The 21535-nt window shown below is 43.0% G+C and overlaps 1 protein-coding gene across 1 annotated transcript in view; it reads left to right on the top strand.

Annotated features, from left to right (window-relative positions):
* TMEM233 (transmembrane protein 233) overlaps positions 1–21293 on the top strand; it is an 86259-nt gene extending 64966 nt beyond the window's left edge. The window contains exon 3 of the mRNA XM_040420252.1: positions 20625–21293. Coding sequence (XP_040276186.1) covers positions 20625–20636 — 12 coding nt within the window. The 3' untranslated portion in view covers positions 20637–21293. The remainder of the gene's footprint in view (positions 1–20624) is intronic.
* Positions 21294–21535: the final 242 nt, after the last annotated feature.

Here is a 21535-nt window from a genome sequence, read left to right as displayed (position 1 = left end):
CATCCCACATCAAAAGCCATGGTCCACAGAGAGCTTCCAAAGCATCAGAGGGATCTCATTGTTAAAAGGTATCAGTCAGGAGAAGGGTACAAAAGAATTTCCAAGGCATTAGATATACCATGGAACACAGTGAAGACAGTCATCATCAAGTGGAGAAAATATGGCACAACAGTGACATTACCAAGAACTGGACGTCCCTCCAAAATTGATGAAAAGACTAGAAGAAAACTGGTCTGGGAGGCTACCAAGAGGCCTACAGCAACATTAAAGGAGCTACAGGAATATCTGGCAAGTACTGGGTGTGTGGTACATGTGACAACAATCTCCCTTATTTTTCATATGTCTGGGCTATGGGGTAGAGTGGCAAGACGAAAGCCTTTTCTTACAAAGAAAAACATCCAAGCCAGGCTACATTTTGCAAAAACACATCTGAAGTCTCCCAAAAGCATGTGGGAAAAGGTGTTATGGTCTGATGAAACCAAGATTGAACTTTTTAGCCATAATTCCAAAAGATATGTTTGGCGCAAAAACAACACTGCACATCACCAAAAGAACACCATACCCACAGTGAAGCATGGTGGTGGCAGCATCATGCTTTGGGGCTGTTTTTATTCAGCTGAAATTTGGGCCTTAGTTAAGTTAGAGGGAATTATGAACAGTTCAAAATACTAGTCAATATTGGCACAAAACCTTCAGGCTTCTGCTAGAAAGCTGAACATGAAGAGGAACTTCATCTTTCAGCATGACAACGACCCAAAGCATACATCCAAATCAACAAATAAATGGCTTCACCAGAAGAAGATTAAAGTTTTGGCCCAACCAAAGCCCAGACCTGAATCTGATTGAAAGTCTGTGGGGTGATCTGAAGAGGGCTGTGCACAGGAGATGCCTCGCAATCTGACAGATTTGGAGTGTTTTTGCAAAGAAGAGTGGGCAAATCTTGCCAAGTCAAAAGTGCCATGCTGATAGACTCATACCCAAAAAGACTGAGTGCTGTAATAAAATCAAAAGGTGCTTCAACAAAGTATTAGTTTAAGGGTGTGCACACTTATGCAACCATATTATTTTATTTTTATATTTTTTCTTCCCTCTACTTAAAAGATTTCAGTTTGTTTTTCAATTGAGTTGTACAGTTTATAGGTCACATTAAAGGTGGAAAAAGTTCTAAAAATTATTTATCTTTGTCTCATTTTTTTTACATCACAAAAACCTGACATTTTAAGGGTACTTTCACACTAACGGCAGGACGGATCCGACAGACTGTTCACCCTGTCGGATCCGTCCTGCCGCTATTTCGCCGTGCTGCCGGACGGGGGCGGAGCTCCGGCGCAGCACGGCAGTGCACGGCGAGAGGCCGCCAGACTAAAAAGTCGGAGATGCAGTACTTTTAGTCCGGCGGCCTTTCTCCGTGCACTGCCGTGCTGCGCCGGAGCCCCGCCCCCATCCCCATTATAGTCAATTATAGACTGGAACAACAAAGGGTAGGTGAGATTATAAATTCCAGATAAGGCAGAAAAGCAACTATATACTTGATATACCTGTACAATGTATTTTCCAAAGTCTTTTGGTGAAGCCACTGTATTCCATACAGCACATACTCTGCAGTCTACATAGAGATTTTTAAACAAAAATGAGTAGGTAAAGTATGACATTAAAAAACATATTTCTCGTCTCCCAAATTATACCCAATTAATCAAACTGAAATTCGGATTAAAGAGTCACTAACTTTAAAAAAAAATTTGGTATGTCATAGAGACATATCAAAAGTTTAGATCAGTGGGGGGTCTGAGAGTTGAGACCTCCACCAATCTCTAGAACGAGGGGAGAAAAGTGTGTGCATAGCTGAGGACGGAATCGAGATGAGCCCATAGACTTCTATGGAGCCTGTTTATTGCAGTGAAGAGAGATGACATGTGACTGGATTTGGATTACTGAGGCTGCTCCATTTACTTCTATGGGAGATATTCGTCTATCTCCAGAACTCCCATAGAAATGAATGAAGTGGCGACTCCATTCATTTCAGGGGGTTCCATAAAGTGAGGGGGCCCCCATTCTTGTGATCAGTTGGGGTCCCAGCAGTAGGATCCCACAGATTCTTATAGTTATTCCCTAGCCAGAGGATATAACTGGATTACCCCTTTAATGCCCCCATATACATAAGTGTATTGTCTAATGTGTATGGGGGGAGAAGGATTGTGTGAATATTTTTACCCAGTTCTTTTTGTTCTTTCACCAGAAGTATCAGCCATCAGCTTTCTCTCTTCCCATTGAATACAAATATATGCTTAGCTGTCTCGAATTGAATACTGGAGAGAGAGAGGAATAGCTGTCGGCTGAACAATTAATATATACATATGCAGTCCATTCTTAAGGCAGCATGCTGTAGAGCAGAAGGAGCTGAGAAGATTGATACATAGTTTTATTGGAAATGATTCAGCAACATTTGTAGGTTGTCCCATTTCAGCAAATGGCATTAATCATATAGACAAAGAGGTTGTGCAGCCTGTTTATATTGATGACCTTTCCTCATGAGAGGTTATTAATACCTGATCAGCGGGGATCCGACACAGAGCAACCCCGCTGATCAACTGTTTAAAGAGGAGGTAGCGTTCCATGCGAGCGCTGATTCCTCTTCATTACACTATGCTTCGTCTTCCCTGTAGCGGTGGAGTAGTGTAATTATACTGCATTTCCAAGATGATGGGCAGTGTAATGAGCAGGAAGCAGTGCTTGCATGGCCGCCGCCTTCTCTTCAAACACCTGTTCGGCGGGGGTAGGTCATCAATACAAACAGGCTGCACAACCCCTTTAGTACAAGGCACCTAATAACGTATTGTGATTGTCCATATTGCCTCCTTTGATGGCTTGATTTATTTTTCCATCACATTACACACTACTTGTTTCCAGGGGTGACAGCCACCGATGCAGAGCAGATGAGGTGGCAGGGACAGGAGCTACTGTGCATGTGTGCCTATACGTACCCCCTCTGTCCCGGCCACCAGAGAGGCTGGAGCATTTTCCTACAGTGTGCAAGCACGTCCACCATTGCAGGGTGGTCTGTAACCATGGAAACAAGCAGTGTATAATGTGATGGAAAAATTAATGAAGCCAGCAAAGGAGGCAATATGGACAATCACAATACATTAGTAAGTGCCTTGTATTAACTTTGTCAACATGATAAATACAATTTGATGAACTGAAACAACCCCTTTAAATATCTACTAGGTTTAGGAGTCATGGGGGTGGTCCCAAACAGTGACTGATGGCAAGGATTTAAATTAATAAGTTACAAGTTTTACTATCAGTCTGCTCAGCTCTTTCAGCTTTAAAACATATTCCCTTTAATGAGCCAAACTGAAGTTTTTAAATACAATGTCACCAGTGGATATTAAAGAGCGTTGTAGTATATAAGAAAGATTCAGCTTTTATTCTTTTCTTTTTTTATAATCCACTCCGAGTTTCATCTTCAATAAATGTACAAAAAAAGCAGCAAAACAGCACATGAAAAAGCACCCTAAGGTGACATTGGGGAAATCAGACCGATGGCTTATTCACAGCATTAATGCAATTGTGCAATTAAAGTAATAAATAGAGACACATAATCAAATAGATCTATTGCTTACTGTTTCCAAGTAACAGCAGAATACTACACTACACACGAATTACAAGTTAAAATAAATGAAAAATGCAAAAAGATAATGTAGGTATACTGTATAGCAAATGTTAGTCAAAGGTTTTTCTGTAGCTGTTTCAGCATTTAACATTCTCTAGGTTACTCAGTTAATGAGATAAAGTTAATCAAACATGACCTTTAAGCAGACACGGGAACACTGCATGTAAACTGCATGTACCATTCTTTATTCTGAGTACCAAAGTCTATGTACTTAGCACATGTCCTCTCTATACCTGTCATTACTGTATGGGAATGTCGGAACAACACTACTCTTGAGAATTCGCCAATTATATTTCATCATATTAGATAGATCGATAGATAGATAAATACTAATGATCTCAACAAATTAGAATATCATCAAAAAGTTAATGTATTTAAGCAATTCAATTCAAAAAGTGAAACTCCTATATTATATAGATTCATTACACACAGAGTGACCTATTCCAAACATTTAATTCTTTCAATATTGATGATTATGGCTTACAGCTAATGAAAACCTAACCATTAGCATTTCAGAAAATTAGAATATTGTGAAAAAGTTCAATATTGTAGACTTATAGAGGGAGATTTATCAAGACTGGCGCTTTTATATTATATTAGACCGATAATATTATATAGACCAATTATAAAAAAAAAAAAATTTAATACAGAAATGTTGTCCAAGTATGCACTCAATACTTGGTCGGGGCTCCTTTTGCATGAATTACTGCATCAATGCGACGTGGCATGGAGACGATCACCCTGTGGCACTGCTGGTGTCTCCCATCTTCCTCTTGACAATACCTGGGGTTTAGGTCAGGTGAGTTTGCTTGCCAATTAAGTCCAGTGATAACGTGTGTGACAAACTCCCCTCTTTTGAGGTTGCCACGAGTGCTTGGAAAGGACTACTTGCCAGCCTCTTACCATGTGATTATGGTCCCATGTTGAATGCACCGGTTTTGTGCAGAAAACCCAGAAGTACATCCAGGCCAAAGAGACTTGTACTAACTTTTGAATTCCTGGTCTAATTCGTGTCATTTTGGGATGTGTTAAATGTCTATGTGTATTGTATTGTCTGTTCCATTGTCTCTCTGTGTGTATTGGCGATTGTCCTCTGTCCTGGAGACAACCGAGTTGTAATTCGATTGTCTCTCAGGACAGAGGGCAATGTGTATTCTCCTGTCTGTGTTGATTATGTCAACCATGGTGTCTATGTGGGTTGTAACCTTTGTGTTATGGGTTAATGTATGTTTGTTGTGGGTGTCTCCCTTGCATGGGAGCAGGGGATAAAATCAATTGTATTTTTCAATGTGAGGCCTTCCAGTAAAGTATTTCTAGCATTCAGCTTGGGCTAATGTATAGACTTATTTGGCGATACCAGCGATACTAGCGATAATAGCGATCTATTGCTCTGTGGATTACTTGGCGGTGCTATTTCAAGGGGAGAAGGGAATACTAGACGGTGACACGGATGATACCGTCACAACGTGGTTATTAAACCTGTTGGAAAATGAAATCAGCATCTCCCTAAAGTTTGTCCGCAGAGGGAAAGAGGGAAGCATTAAGTGCTCTAAAATTTCCTGGTAGATGGCTGCACTGACTTTGGACTTGATATAACACAGTAGACCAACACCAGCAGATGATATGGCTCCCCATCATTGACTGTGAAAACTTCACACTGGACCTCAATCAACTTAGATTGTGTGCCTCTCGACTCTTTCTATAGACTCTGGGACCTTGATTTCCAAATGAAATGCAAAATTTACTTTTATCTGAAAAAAGGACTTTGGACCACTGACAGTCCAGTCTTTTTTCTCCTTAGCCCAGATAAGACGCTTCTGAAGTTGTTTCTGGGTCATCAGTGGCTTGACATAAGAAATGCAACAGTTGTAGACGTGTCCTGGACACATCTGTGTGTGCTGGCTCTTGAAGCACTGACTCCTGATGCTGTCTACTCCTCCCCCAAATTCTTAGATTGCCTTTATTTGACAATTCTTTCAAGGCTGCGGTTATCCCTGTTGCTTGAGCACCTTTTTCTACCACACTTTTTCCTACCACTCAACTTTCCATTAATATGCTTGGACACAGCACAGCCAGCTTCTTTAGCAATGTCCTTTTGTGGTTTACCCTTCTCGTGGAGGGTGTCAATGACTATCTTCTGGAAAAATGTCATGTTGGCAGTCTTCCACATGATTGTGTAGCCTACTGAACCAGACTGAGGAACTATTTCAAGGCTTAGGAAACTTTTTCAGGTGTTTTGTGTTGATTATCTGATTAGAGTGTGACTATCACGGTCCCTCCTATGACAGAGGTGAGAAGATCTGAGAGACTGGCGGCACGTGAGGGTATCTGACAGTCTCTCTGTTTTCATCTTGCAGTATTGTTGTTTGGTAATGACCACACCTCTTGTCAGGTGAAGCTTGTGGACATTACTGAGGCTCTATTTAGTTCTGACTCACACTGCTTACCATGCAGTTGATATTTCCTGCTGGAGTTGGTTGAGCTGGTGTGTTGTTCCGTTGGATCTCCTGCTCCTCCATTCTTCTTTAAGCTAAGTGTATTTGGTTTTCCATTTTGTTGTTCGCTTGTGTGTGTTGTTGTCTAGGCCGCAGGGAGATGCTGGTTCCTCATCTGGGGAGGACCCCGTTGTCTCATTCCCTGCCACCACTCTTAGGGCCTTCCAGGGTCTCCAGGGCTAAGGTTCCGGTGTATGAGTATTTCCACCTTCAGGGTCTACTCATAGGGGCAGGAGTCAGGGAGAGGTTTAGGGATTCCTAGGAGGTCATCATCCCTCTCCCTTAACTTTGAGGCCTAGACTCCAGTCTAATCCTTCTGTGTGTTAGCTGGTGTTATCCCCTCCCCATTACCCGTGACATTATCAACCGCCAAAAAAACGTCATTTTGTTTGTGTCAGTGCAGCGATGGATACTGTTTCTGCACTGGTCGATCGTATGCAGGGACTGTCTTTGGAGGTGGCTGACCTCCGCACGGGCGTCTCGCAGTTTTAGAGACCACAGGCGGCAGCTTCCAGCAGCGGGAACCAGGTTTTCCGGGGAAAGTGACAACTTTATTTGGTTCAGGGAGTCGTGCAAACTATATTTTAGACTATGCCCTAACTCTTATGGGGACGAGAGTCAAAGAGTGGGGATTATTATTTTGTTACTGAAAGGTGACGCTCATTCTAGGGCTTTTTCTTTGCCGACCGGATCACAATCCTTCCAGTCGGTAGATTAATTTTTCAGAGCTCTGGGGCTGATCTACGATGACCCAGATCGGGTCTCCCTGGCTGAGGCGAAGTTTTGTGGCTTACGGCAGAGAGAGCGTTCTGCGAAGTCCTATTGCTTTGAATTTAAGAGATGGCAACTGATACTGAGTGGAATGACCCAGCCCTCCATAGTCAATTCTGTCAAGGGTTATCCGAGAACATGAAGGACGTCTTGACATTTCATGAATATCCACAGTTATTGGAGGCAGCCATGTATCTGGATATACGTATTGATAGACACCGGAGGGAGTGTCTATATGGGGCAGCGGCCTCTACCGACACTTTAGGGAGGGAGGCACTTGAGCTCATGTCTGATGATGAGCCAATGCAGGTGGGGGAAGTCACTCCTGGACCTGGTGATAAAAACGTTAGGGTTAAGAAAAGACTCTGCTTTTTCTGTGATAAAGGGGAACATTTTGTTAACGTATGTCCTTATGTTAAATGTCAAGGTGAAAAAGAGAGAAAGAAAACGAATGTGTTTAGTCCTCTTCTCACTCTTGGTAGTGTGGGTGGGGAATCTGAGAATGTACTTTTGTCATTTACCGATAGTACCCGGTTTCTCCTGCCTGCCAAGGTGGCGTTAGACTCCAAAACTGTAGGAATTTAAGTATTTATTGACAGTGGGGCAGGGGTTAACCTAGTGGATGGCCAGATCATCCGTATGCATGGTTTGACAACAAGCGCATTAGACAAAAATATTTTGGTGTTTGCGATTGATTCCGCCCCACTCTCACAAAAGTGTTTGTCACAAATGGTGCAGGACATTCGCCTAAAGGTGGGAGATTCTCATCAAGAATCCATCTTGTGTTTTCTGCATGCTCATCTGGTGCTAGGTTTACTGTGGTTAACCAACCATAACCCTACCATCAATTGGCAAGCGAGACAGGTTCTGGATTGGAGTGATTTTTGCATAGACAGTCTTAGCACGTCGCTCTGTTGTAACCACTAAAATAGTACCTTCTTTTATTTCAGATTTTTCTGATGTATTCTCTGAAAGTGGAGACCAGGAGTTACCTCCACATCGGGAGTATGATTGCCCCGTCAACCTTATTCCCGGAGCTAGGTTGCCCAAATCTTGGTTGTATAATCTTTCTGAACCCGAAAGAGTAGCCATGTGAGAATATGTCACCGAGAGTTTGGCTAAAGATCATATTAGACCAACCAAATCTCCAGTGGATGCAGGGTTCTTTTGTGAAAAAAAAGGACGGAACTCTTAGGCCATGTATAGACTTCCGTGAGCTTAATCGCATTACTGTCCGTGATCCCTATCCCCTTCCTTTGATCCCAGATTTGTTCAATCAGATTGCCGGCGCCAAGGTGTTCTCTAAGTTGGATTTGAGGGGGGCATATAATCTGGTAAGGATCAAGGAAGGGGACGAATGGAAGACGGCCTTTAATACCCCTGAAGGTCATTTTGAGAATTTGGTCATGCCTTTTGGGTTGACCAATGCTCCTGCTGTTTTTCAACATGTCATCAATGACATCTTTCATCATCCGGTAGGCAGGTTTGTGGTGGTGTATCTGAATGATATTTTAATTTATTCCCCTGACATGGAGGCACATCAGGATCACATGAGACAGGTCTTACAGATCCTAAGGGAGAATAAATTGTATGCTAAGATGGAGAAGTGTGTATTTGCTGTTCCGGAAGTGCAATTCCTGGGTTACCTACTCTCATCTTCGGGTTTTCGTATGTATCCGGAAAAAGTCTATGCTGTGTTGGACTGGGATCGACCCAAAAATCTCAAAGCGCTCATGTGATTTTTGGGGTTCACCAACTACTACCATAAATTTATCTTGAATTACTCGACTGTTGTTAAACCATTAACAGATATGACTAAGAAAGGTGCAGATTTCTCTGTCTGGTCTGATGAGGCATTACATGCCTTTTCAGTGGTAAAGGAATGTTTTGCTTCTGCTCCTATACTGGCGCAACCTGATGTGTCACAGCCATTCATTGTGGAAGTTGACGCACTCGAGGTAGTGGTTGGAGCAGTCTTGTCACAGGATCCTTCTCCTAGTAAATGGTGCCCATGTGCTTTTTTCTCTAAAAAAAACTCTCTACTGCTGAAAGAAATTATGATGTAGGTAATAGAGAGTTGCTGGCCATTAAGTTGGCTTTTGAGGAATGGCGTCATTGGTTGGAAGGAGCGATTCATCCCATTATGGTAATTACTGATCACAAAAATCTGGCTTATCTGGAGTCGGCTAAACGTCTGAACCCAAGACAGGCCAGACGGTCGTTGTTTTTTACCAGATTTAATTTCGTCGTCACCTATTGCCCTGGGGTTAAAAACATCAAGGTGGATGCTTTGTCGCATAGTTTTCCTGGGGGGGGGGGGGGGATTCGGAGGATTCTGACCCGATATTAGCTGATGGGGTGGTTGTATCCGCCTGTCATGCCCCACTTTGACGATGTGCGGAGGTCAGCCAGGATAGCAGCACGAGTTTAATGTTGTTTTGGAGCCGTGCTGGATCCGCCTCTCATCAGGTGCACTGGGTGGGATCTTTAGTTTAAATAGCACACTGCCCAGTGTCCTGAGTGGATTATACAGTTCATTCTGGTCTGGGAAGCTTGGAGGGAAGGTTGGCTGTCAGTTCCTGCTCTCTGAGATAAGTGTAATTTCTAGTTTGGTTGTTTGTGTCTTCTATTCCATCCAGGTTCTGTGCGAGCAGACTGCTCCTATCTCCCCACTTCACCATCTTAGGGAGTTCAGGGTTCTGTTAGCCCACACTTCACCATCTTAGGGAGTTCAGGGTTCTGTTAGCCCAGGCTGGAGGACACTAGCACACCTACCATCTAGGTCTGCTGTGGGCTGAGCAGTGCAGGGAAAGAGGTCAGGGATAAGCTAGGAGGTGACCCTTCCCCTGTCTCTCGTCCAGAGCCTGGTTGGTGTGTTATCGTTTGTACTAAGTGTACGTCCGCCGTGACATTATAATCCACCATACTGTGACGGCCATTGCTCAGCGCTTTTGTGATGGCGTCAATTGATGCACTGGTTGACCGCATGCAGGGTTTATCCCTAGAGGTTGCGGATCTGCGTAGTTCGGTCACACAGTGTCAGAGGGTGCTGGCAGCAGGTACAGGTCAAATTGTTGGGGAGCCTAAAGTCGCTCTTCCTGAGAAATTTGCAGGGGGTACTGATGATTTTTTCCGCTTCAAAGAGTCATGTAAGTTGTACTTTAGATTGTGCCCATTTTCTTCAGGTAATGAAGATCAGAGGGTGGGTATCATCATTTCTTTGCTTAAAGGGGACGCACAATCCTGGGCTTTTTCTCTGCCGCCCGGTTCTCTGGCCCTCCGATCGGTGGAGGAATTTCTTGAAGCCCTGGGATTGATTTACGATGACCCAGATCGAGTTTCGATGGCGGAGTCGAGATTACGTAACTTACTACAGGGTAAACATACTGCTGAGGTTTACTGCACTGAGTTTAGGAGGTGGGCTACTGAGTCGAGGTGGAACGACCCCGCGTTACGTAGTCAGTTTTGTAAGGGGTTATCTGAAAGGTTGAAAGATGCCCTGGCTTTTCATGAATACCCAGATACTTTGGAGAATGCGATGTCTTTGGCTATACGTTTGGATAGACGTATCGGGGAGAGGTATAAACGAATGGCTGACAGGAGAAGTGTGACTGGTCAGGACCTGTGTGTGGGTGATCTGGTGTGGTTGTCCACTAAGAATATCAAGTTGAGAGTGCCATCTTGGAAACTGGGTCCAAGATTTGTGGGTCCGTATAAGATGTCTGCGGTGATCAATCCGGTGGCGTTTCGGCTGGATCTTCCGCAGACTTGGAGGATCCATTATGTCTTTCACAGGTCTTTGCTAAAAAAGTATGTTAAACCGGTGGTACCATCGCCATTGCCTCCTCCTCCTGTTCTAGTCGAGGGAAACTTGGAGTTCAAGATCTCCAGGATTCTCGACTCGAGAGTTCTTCGGGGCTCCCTCCAGTACCCGGTGCACTGGAGGGGATACGGTCCTGAGGAGAGGATGTGGGTTCCGGCGTCTGATGTCAACGCCAGCCGACTGGTGAGGGCCTTTCATAGGTCCCATCCGGATAAGGTTGGTCCAGGGTGTCCGGAGGTCACCCGTAGAAGGGGGGGTACTGTCATGCCCCACTTTGACGATGTGCGGAGGTCAGCCAGGATAGCAGCACGAGTTTAATGTTGTTTTGGAGCCGTGCTGGATCCGCCTCTCATCAGGTGCACTGGGTGGGGTCTTTAGTTTAAATAGCACACTGCCCAGTGTCCTGAGTGGATTATACAGTTCATTCTGGTCTGGGAAGCTTGGAGGGAAGGTTGGCTGTCAGTTCCTGCTCTCTGAGATAAGTGTCATTTCTAGTTCGGTTGTTTGTGTCTTCTATTCCATCCAGGTTCTGTGCGAGCAGACTGCTCCTATCTCCCCACTTCACCATCTTAGGGAGTTCAGGGTTCTGTTAGCCCAGGCTGGAGGACACTAGCACACCTACCATCTAGGTCTGCTGTGGGCTGAGCAGTGCAGGGAAAGAGGTCAGGGATAAGCTAGGAGGTGACCCTTCCCCTGTCTCTCGTCCAGAGCCTGGTTGGTGTGTTATCATTTGTACTAAGTGTACGTCCGCCGTGACACCGCCCTTTATCCTGAACTTGAGGCAGAGGTGATGGAGGCCCAGGGAGATGCACCTGATTCTTGTCCTCCAGGGAAGTTGTTTGACACAAGGTGTTTGAAGAACATCACAGTACTGTTCTTACGGGACACCCTGGGAGCAGATCCATGGTTGATCTCATTTCCCAGAGATTCTGGTGGCCAGGGTTGCGTAAATGTATTGAGGGCTATGTGACAGCTTGTGAGACTTGTGCGCGTGCCAAGGTGACACATACTCGGCCTTAAGGATCTCTACTTCCCTTGTCTATCCCGTCCCGACCGTGGACTCATTTGTCCATGGACTTTATCACAGATTTGCCAAATTCCTCAGGGAAAACTGTGATTTTGGGGTTGTTGATCGCTTCAGCAAGATGTCGCACTTTATAGCATTATCAGGTCTACCTAATGCTCTCACACAAGTGTTTGTTGATAACATTGTGAAACTACACGGTATCCCCTCTGATGTGGTGTCTGATAGGGGGACTCTTGTTTCCAGATTCTGGAAGGCGTTCTGTACTTTCCTGGTGGTGCAATTGTCCTTCTCTTTGGCTTTTCATCCTCAGTCGAACAGACAGACTGAAAGCACTAACCAGAATCTGGAGACTTATTTAAGATGTTTTGTCTAGGAGAATCAGGAGGAGTGGTCTTCATTTTTGTTGTTGGCCGACTTTGCCATAAATAACCGTAGTCAGGAGTCCACTGATAAGTCACAGTTTTTTGGAGCATATGGGTTCCATCCGCAGTTTGGCACATTTTCTGGTACTGAGACTTCTGGTATACTGGAAGAGGAAAGATTTTCCTCTTCGTTGTCATCTATTTGGCGGAAAATTCAAAACAATTTTAAAAAAATGGGCAAAAAGTATAAACGTATGGCTGACAAGAGACGTATGAGTGGTCCGGATCTGAGAGTGGGTGATTCTGTGTGGCTGTCCACAAGAAACATTAAGTTGAAGGTACCTTCTTGTAGGTTGGGGCTAAGGTTTATTGGGCCATATAAAACCTCTGCCATTATTAATCCAGTTGCTTTTCGTCTTGAACTTCCGCATGTTTTAAAAATTCATAATGTTTTTCACAAATCATTGCTGAAAAGATATGTCGAACCTGCTGAACCATCCTCCTTACCTCCTGCTCCTGTCTTGGTGGACGGTAATCTTGAATTTCATATTGCCAGGATAGTGAACTCACAAATTCTCCATAGATCTCTCCAGTATCTTGTGCACTGCAGAGGTAATGGTCCAGAGGAAAGAATGTGGGTTCCTGCGACTGACGTTAATGACAGTCGCCTTGTGAAGGCCTTTCACAGGGCACATGCTGATAATGTCGGCCCTGGATGTCCGGAGGTCACCCGTAGAGGCGTGGTACTGTCACGGCCCCTCCCATGACAGAGGTGGGAAGATCTGAGAGACTGGCGGCACATAAGGGTATCTAACAGTCTCTCTGTTTTCATCTTGCAGTGTTGTTGTTTGGTAATGACCACACCTCTTGTCAGGTGCAGCTTGTGGTCATTACTGAGGCTCTATTTAGTTCTGACTCACACTGCTTACCATGCAGTTGATATTTCCTGCTGCAGTTGGTTGAGCTGGTGTGTTGTTCCTTTGGCTCTCCTGCTTCTCCATTCTTCTTTAAGCTAAGTGCATTTGGTTTTGCATTTTGTTGTTTGCTTGTGTGTCGTCTCATTCCCTGTCACCACTCCTAGGGACTTCCAGGGTCTCCAGGGCTAAGGTTCCGGTGTATGAGTATTTCCACCTTCAGGGTCTACTTATACGGGCAGGAGTCAGGGAGATATCTAGGGATTCCTAGGAGGTCACCATCCCTCTCCCTTAGCTTTAAGGCCCAGACTCCGGTCTATTCCTTCTGTGTGTTAGCTGGTGTTATCCCCTCCCCATTACCCGTGACAGTGACACCATGGAGAGATTTATCATCTCTCTTGCACCTGAAACGTGTTGTTAAAAAGTCGCATACTACAGTGGCGAAAAATAAGTATTTGATAAACTGGCAATTACTCAAGTTTTCCCACCTACAAAGAATGGAGAGGTCTGAAATTTTTATCATAGGTACACTTCAACTGTGAGGTAGAATAAATAAATAAAAATCCAGAAAATCACATTGTATGATTTTTAAATAATTAATTTGCATTTTATTGCATTAAATAGGTATTTGATACAATAGAAAAACAGAACTTAATATTTGGCACAGAAACTGGGCTACATTGAGTTTCAGCTCCCTCCAAATATTTTCAATTGGGTTCAGGTCTGGAGACTGGCTAGGCCACTCCAGGACCTTAAAAGGCTTATTACGGAGCCACTCCTTAGTTGCCCTGGCTGTGTGTTTCGGGTCATTGTCATGCTGGAAGACTCAGCCACAACCCACCTTCAATGGTCTTACTGAGGGAAGGAGGTTGTTGGCCAAAATCTTGCGATACATGGCCCTATCCATTCTCCCTTCAATACGGTGCAATCGTCCTGTCCCCTTTGCAGAAAAAGTATGATGTTTCCACCTCCATGCTTCATTGATTGGGATGGTGCTCTTGTGGTTGTAATCATCCTACTTCTTCCTCCATACAAGGCGAGTGGAGTTGATACCAAAAAGTTCTATTTTGGTCTCATCTGACCACATGACCTTCAAACGGGCCTGGACATGTGCTGGCGTGAGCAGGAGGACATTGCGTCTCCTGCAGGATTTTAATCCATGATGACGTAGTGTGTTACTAATGGTAATCTTTGAGGCTGTGGTTCCAGCTCTCTTCAGGTCATTGACCAGGTCCTCCCTTGTAGTTCTGGGCTGATTCCTGACCTTTCTCAGAATCAGAGAAAACCAACAAAAGATGAATGGGTCACTCAATAAGCAAAACACATGTGAATACAAAGTAATCACATAATTACATAATTTTTAGTGAAAATTTCACAAAAACATGATAGGCAAAAGCACAAGACATTTTAAAGCATTTAAAACCAAAAGGACCGATGATGGGTGGTCGGTGTCCAATAATAAAGTGCAAGTGCAATATTAATGGTCAGCATCTGGTAGTAAAAAAATTGTATAACCAAACAATTTCAGCTCAATAACAAATGGTATCAAAATACATCAAAATCACATTACCATAACAGTGATGTCACATAATGTACACCACATAAAATGCATAAAGCATGAAGGCAACACAATATCTTCAACACATTACAGATACTGACCCCTAACTGAGACACTGCACACGAACACCACCAGTCCACTCCTCAATGCGCGTTTCGCATTAGCTTTTTTAAGGGGGTGAAAAAGCTAATCATTCTTACTCCATGAGGTGAGATCTTGCATGGAGCCCCAGACCGAGGAAAAGGAACAGTCATCTTGTGTTTCTTCCATTTTCTAATAATTCCGCCAACAGTTGTTGCCTTATCAACAAGCTGCTTGCCTATTGGCCTTTAACCCATCCTAGCCTTGTGCAGGTCTACAATTGTGTCCCTAGTGTCCCTAGACAGCTCTTTGGTCTTGGCCATGGTGGAGAGGTTGGAGTGTGATTGAGTGTGTGGACAGGAGTCTTTGATACAGGTAACGAGTTCAAACAGGAGCAATTAATACAGATAATGAGTGCAGGTAGGAGGGCTTCTTAAAGAAAAACTAACAGGTCTGTGAGAGCCAGAATTCTTGCTGGTTGGTAGGTGATCAAATACTTATTTCATGCAAAAAAATGCTAATTAATTATTTAAAAATCATACAATGTGATTTTCTGGATTATTTTTTAGATTCTGTCTCTCACAGTTGAAGCATACCTACGATAAAAATTACAGACCTCTCCATTTTTTTGTAGGTGGAAAAACTTGCAAAATCGGCATTTATTTATTTTTCCCACTGTATTGCTTCCACCAGTATTCCTGAAAATTTTCCATGATATTTAATTATATTAAAAATCTTATGTACTGTGGGATAGATCTCACACAAATAAAATAAGCATACAATAATATCTTAGTCTCTATTCCAAATATTCAACTGCCTACAATATCCCTCCAATCTCTGAGAATCTGTGCAAGTGATTCCATTGCCAGGGCAAACAGGAGGGGTGACAAAGGGCACCTCTGTCATGTGCCCCAATGTAACATAAAGAATGGAGATGCCCTTTTTATTCATCCTAGCTCATGCCTCCTTGTATAACAACTTAAACCTGTATCATTGTAATGTCCACGCCAGTGTCGGCTGCTTGTGGGAGCAGATTTGGGTCTTTGCAGTGCCTTTGCAGTGTGTATCCTGGTCCCGGTTACTTGTGGTATGAATTTTGCCTATGTGCTTGTACTCCACCTCAGGTTTGCTTTGTGAGGGTTAATCCTTCTCTTGCTGTTTGTATCTGCATCTGTTCGACTAATAAGTTTGTTAAGTCTGCTATATAGTCCTGAGTTGTGTGTCAGTTTGGTGGATGTCTCTTGAGTGCTGTAACCTGCACTGGTTGAGTAACTTCATATCTTTCATGCCTGTCATGTCTGTCTGTCATGTCTGTCTTGCTTTTGATCCATCTGTAGTCCTTCCTCCGAGATGTCTTGACCATTGTAATCCACTATATGCATTGTCTGAACAGTGTCCACGTTCCTGTGATCCATTCCTGAAGTCTGGGTATTCATGTGCAAGAAATCTGTATGTCTAGGTTCCTGAAGTCTTTCACTCTTTCAGTGTTCTGTGTTTTATCTCATTCCTGTAATCCCTGTTTGCCTTGGATTCTCCTGTATTCAGCCTCGTTCGGTATTTGTGCCATGCCTGTGTTCCTCGTGCTTTGCACTAGTGTTCCCGACCCTGTAGATCAACTACCTCATTACACTGAGACCATGCCAAAAGGTAGCGCTCTGGTCGCTAACCCGCAGCAAAGTCAACATTCCCTTTACATGGGTAAAGGGAACCTGTCACGTTGAACATGTATTAATTTGCTCAGTTTCTTCTTCTCTATAACATGTTGCCTGCAGATTAATTTGCATTTTCATAGTGACGAGTTCCCTTTAAAGGGTGAATACCAGGGAGGTGCCAGAATAACAACCACACGTCAAACCAGTTACTTGGCACAGTGGTTCCACAAACATTGTCCGTACGCATGTCCACAACATCCATGAAATGAAAATGCTCCTCCATTTGAAACCTATCAAAAACTGCCCAAAGATAGTCCCACTTGACGCAGTCAATAGCCTTGACCGTGTCAAGTGAGAAAACCCCAGAGTCTTCCAACCCCTCCTGTGGACTCTGCAATCCTAAAAATAATATCCTAATGTTATGTCCTGTAGTCCTACTGGGATAAATCCTGCCTAGTTCAGATCAATCACTGGATCATTTTAGCCATCTAATGGCAGGGATCCTCGTTAAAAATGTATAATCTAGATTTAACAAGGATATTGGACAGGATTGTTCCTTCAGAGGGTATTTACCTTCTTTTAATATTAAAACTATGAGAGCTTCCATTATAGATTTTGGCAAGGCACCTTTCTTCTGGGATAAATAGTTTGAACTGGAGCAATTATATCGGCAAATAAACCTGCCCCCCAACAATCCATCCTTACTGCTATCTATCTTGGCAATATGCATCTATTTTATTCAGATATTACAGGTCAATTAATATTACCCAGGTATTGTCTCTATTTTTTTTTTTGGGGCTTATATAAGGACAAATAAAGATCACTAAACTGATTCATAATCTTACAGGGGTCTGTCACAATCACATCCTTTTTAACAGAGATAGCTCCATCTGACCCTTTCCCTTGTTGGACAAGAGTCAGTGCAGGCTATCCCACTTACCAAGTAAGAATGCTTTGAAAGTGTCCCATGCAATCCCTACTCTCCTAATGTCCCAATTACAAAAAAGAGATTAATATCTTTACTAATTGCCTCAAGATGTGAAATTCTACAATTCAACTAATAAGGATTAAAAGTAAAAAAAGAAATACCCCCAAATAGAACTTATATGAGACATAGTCTCACCTCCTCTGGAACTACAAGAATATACCACATTTTCTGGATTGCAAACACTTAACACATCTGTCCAATCCCAAAATTTCGTAAAAGGAGGTGGGGCTATCTCTCTGTGAATTAACACTATTATACTATAACACCACTCCTCTCAAATAAGCCAAGAAGGGTAAGCTATAAATATATCCAACCCATTTTTATTTCAAGTGAATTGGGCAATCCCTACTCAAATGGGATTCCTGAAAACATACCACATCTGTATCGTAGGATTAGAGATATCATTGGATTCACATTAATTAAAGACTGCCATAATTTTTAACCGGTTTTTAATAATCTAATAAATTATTCTAAGTCTGGTGGGAAATAGCATACAGAATTGTATACCCAACTCATTCAGACTTAAAAAAAAGGATGCTCATTTCCTCTGCGTCTCAGAAGCATAATCTGGAAAAATATTAATTCTAGATGCGGAATAAAGCATATCTTCAGCTTTTCCAGCCATTTTCAGTAAAGAGTCCCGGTGAGTGAATGACAAAAACGTAACCAGAATATGATGAGGTCCATCTCCCACCACTCTACCCTATGGGCATGCTCTATGTAGAAGAGATCAGAGAAGTTCTCCCTTCCAAAAGATCCAGTCATCTAATTTTGCATAAATGCCACTGTAGAGATGTTTTCACACTCTTTAGAGAATCTGACCAGTTTCACATTGTAACAACGAGATCTGTTTTCAAGATCCAAAACTTTCTGTTTTAAAATCTCCTCGGCTGCCCTCACATCATATAACTTTTTATTCATCTTATTGGTTTTATCCTCTACCAAAGCAAATCAGTCATCCACTTCTTGCAACCTCTCGCTCTGATTTTTTTAATTTCAAGCTTCAAGATATGTATATCTATTTCTATAGAACTAGTCTGGTCATACACTGATTTTGTATGAATATTGCAGTTTCATAATTCAGATAAGATCTCACACAGAGATGATTCAGGTGTCACATTATTATTTTGAGGATTAACATCAACCTTATCAGTTTGGCCATCCACTATAGAGGTTTAAATAGAATCTGAGCAAACAATCCGTTCCGTCCTTACAGTCTACCCCCTGAGGGCATTCTTTAGCGACCCCTTTTTTAGGTGTCTTTACCCATTCCTCTTTTCCCCAGAGGGTTTACTATTTTTCTGAGGAGCACATGATTTTGTAGAGGCAACATATTTTCCATCTTGCCTGCATCAGATAGTCTATATCTGGACTTAGATGAATTAGAGGAAAACATTTTCCTTTTCATTATACTTTGTGAGCACGTCATCAGACACAATATTTTAACATACCTTCAGTACCCTTGCGGATCACAAATCAATTATCACCCCAGAGTAGCAGTCAAGCGTTCAAGTAAACACCAAAGTCTGTTAAGACTCACTCAATTAAAGTCAATTCAGACCTAAGATTATTAATGGTGATGTAAGTTTGTTGATTAGCAGTATAATAAAAAGAGAGCCCCAAAAATTCCACTCAGCAGAGATTTCATATGAAAATATAACAGAACTCTCCAAGTCCCACCACTTCAACCAGGGGCGTAGCTATAGGCTCACGGGCCTTGGTGCAAGAGTTCAGCTTGGGCCCCCCTTCCCTCAGTGCTTTGTGGCCAGGGGCAAGGGAGCAAGTGGTCTTCATGCTGCCTGAGGCAAAAATTTAAACAGCAACCCCCCAATGCTAAATTCTTGACCTAACCCATTCCCTGCAGGCAAAGGTGTAACTTGACCAGCATGCACTTTCCACAATACCGGTGTCTTCTTATGCGGCACAAGGGTCTTTGGGCTCCGGTAGCTACACCCATGACCTCAACCATAGTAGGATCAGGATGAAAAAAAGATAAAGATCATAGGATAAACTCTTTAAATTTGTCATAGAGATCTCACCATTTCGGTTCACTAGTGGCACACTGTTACCCTCACTTGCGATGCTGAACACCTCCTTCACATTCCACTGCACTCAGTCACCTAGACAGCTCCAGGTGGAGTTCCAGGGGACCCTCCACAGAGAACAAGTGGTCAAACAGGCAGCACATGTAGCAGACAGGAGCGACCCGAAACATAGAGCGAGAGCTTAACCACCACTCCCCAAACAACAACACGCCACAGTCAAAATGCCAAAACTCCTTCCCCAATCCTTCATGCAACAGGGACAGCAGGGACATTAGGAGCAGTCCACACCACACACAAAGTGGTCCAACACCCCCAGCCATCATGGTGAGGTAATCAGGCTGAGGTAACTAGAAAGGGAGGTAAACAAGAAGAGTTCAGGTGAACCTGGAGACCATGGGAGGGGTGGGGAGGTGGAGCTTTGCAGATCACTTTCACTCATATGGTCACTGCAGCAAAAAGAAAGGTTGATAGCCGCTGAACTTTCTGTTGCATTCCGTAACTCAATGGCTGGCACATCTGTTTCCACTCGGCTGCTTTTGTAATCCACAGAGGAAGAAAGCTTCCCTGTTAAACTTTTGTCTTTGCTGCACAACCACAGCTCACACTACACTGAATTGCTTCCTTCTAGAGAGGAAGGAGTGGTGCCAGCCCTTCCGAGCAACAACAGCTAGGAACCTACCGTTCTCTCCATATACAGTCTGTAGGACACACAGCACACATAATATAGTGACATCAACATCTGCAGTGTGGACACTGCAGCTGTTCTGGGTGATCTTCTGGTCCCTGACTTGTTTAATCGGATGGAGGCCACATACACGACTTTCGTTCATGATTGGTCTCAGCGGTGACTGGTCCTCAAGTGACAAGTGTCCCAGCAGTGACATGCTGCTTGGGGAAACATCACCTCTGAGGCCAGTCATTGAATGCACTGGTGCACATGACACAATCCATAGTCCAGCTGGAAGTAAACAAGCCTGAAACTGGAAAAGCATCCAGGACAGCCAGGACACAGGACTGGAATCATGAGTGAGTATAATTCTTTCATTAGGTCAAACACACTAGTGGGGCTAACAAAAAACTGACTAAATCCTGGAAACCCCTTAAAGTATAAAGTAGACTTTCTTAGAATAACGTATAAGCATCATGGATTTTCGCAAGGATTTGAAGACACATGACTTTATGTAATATAGTTGAAAATAGATGTATAATTTAAATAGCTCTTCATTGTTTTCCAGCATGCAGTTTGAAGGTGAGACAAGAACATGAAGATCATATTTTGAATAGTCGTCAATCCGACTGTTTGCAATTACAAAAAGGAAGAGGCACGTTTTTGCACTGAAAGGTCTTCAACAACCAAGACAACCATGCAGGATGCAAATTATCTATCAATGTGTGTGTTTGCATATATATTGTATATGTGGATCCAGCCACAAAAAAAACACTATTTTTTTTTACATCACCCATTCATATGACAATGTCTTTAGCTCAATAAATACTTGTCTTTTTCACTGTTAAGCATTTTGGCATATCCAAAAGGATAGAGAACACAAAAAAGAGAATTTAGAATTCCGTTACATAAACTTATCTTCTTATTTCCTTCAGGATCCGGCCAAAAATGCTAAATGTTTCCTGGTCAATAAAATATTTATATGTGCTGATCTTACCAGCATTAAACTAAAATGTCCTGTATTCACATCCTAAGATGTTTGCTGAATTTTAAAAACCCGAAGGAAGCTTTCAAGGGCAGCCAAATAGCTGTCATAGTTTTGTATCCCTTACATGACAATACTGCAAACTGCATTCTGCACCTAAGAGACCGAGAGATTTAAGATTTCTTAAAACAGCAACAAAATCTTACCACTGCTTTGCAGAATTTTCCCGTACATTCTCAGTTTCTATGTCAGGTATATACAGGCTCGGACTGGCCCACAGGGGTACAGGGGAATCCCCCGGTGGGCCCCTGAGCAAGGTGGGCTCCTAGTCTCCCACCCCCTGCACAAGTGGCACATAACACATTAGATTTAGTACACTACATACATATATTCAATGTACAGCACCTCAACCAGCTTATGTTCATATAAAAAACTTGTTAGATTATTTATTATATTTGAATGTATCCGTACGGTGGGCCCCCAAAATAAATTTT

The sequence above is a fragment of the Bufo bufo genome, chromosome 2 (genome assembly GCF_905171765.1).
Source record: "Bufo bufo chromosome 2, aBufBuf1.1, whole genome shotgun sequence".
In the NCBI taxonomy this organism is placed as follows: domain Eukaryota; kingdom Metazoa; phylum Chordata; class Amphibia; order Anura; family Bufonidae; genus Bufo; species Bufo bufo.
Note: the sequence above shows the minus strand (reverse complement) of the source record. Positions and strands in the feature narration are given on the sequence as shown.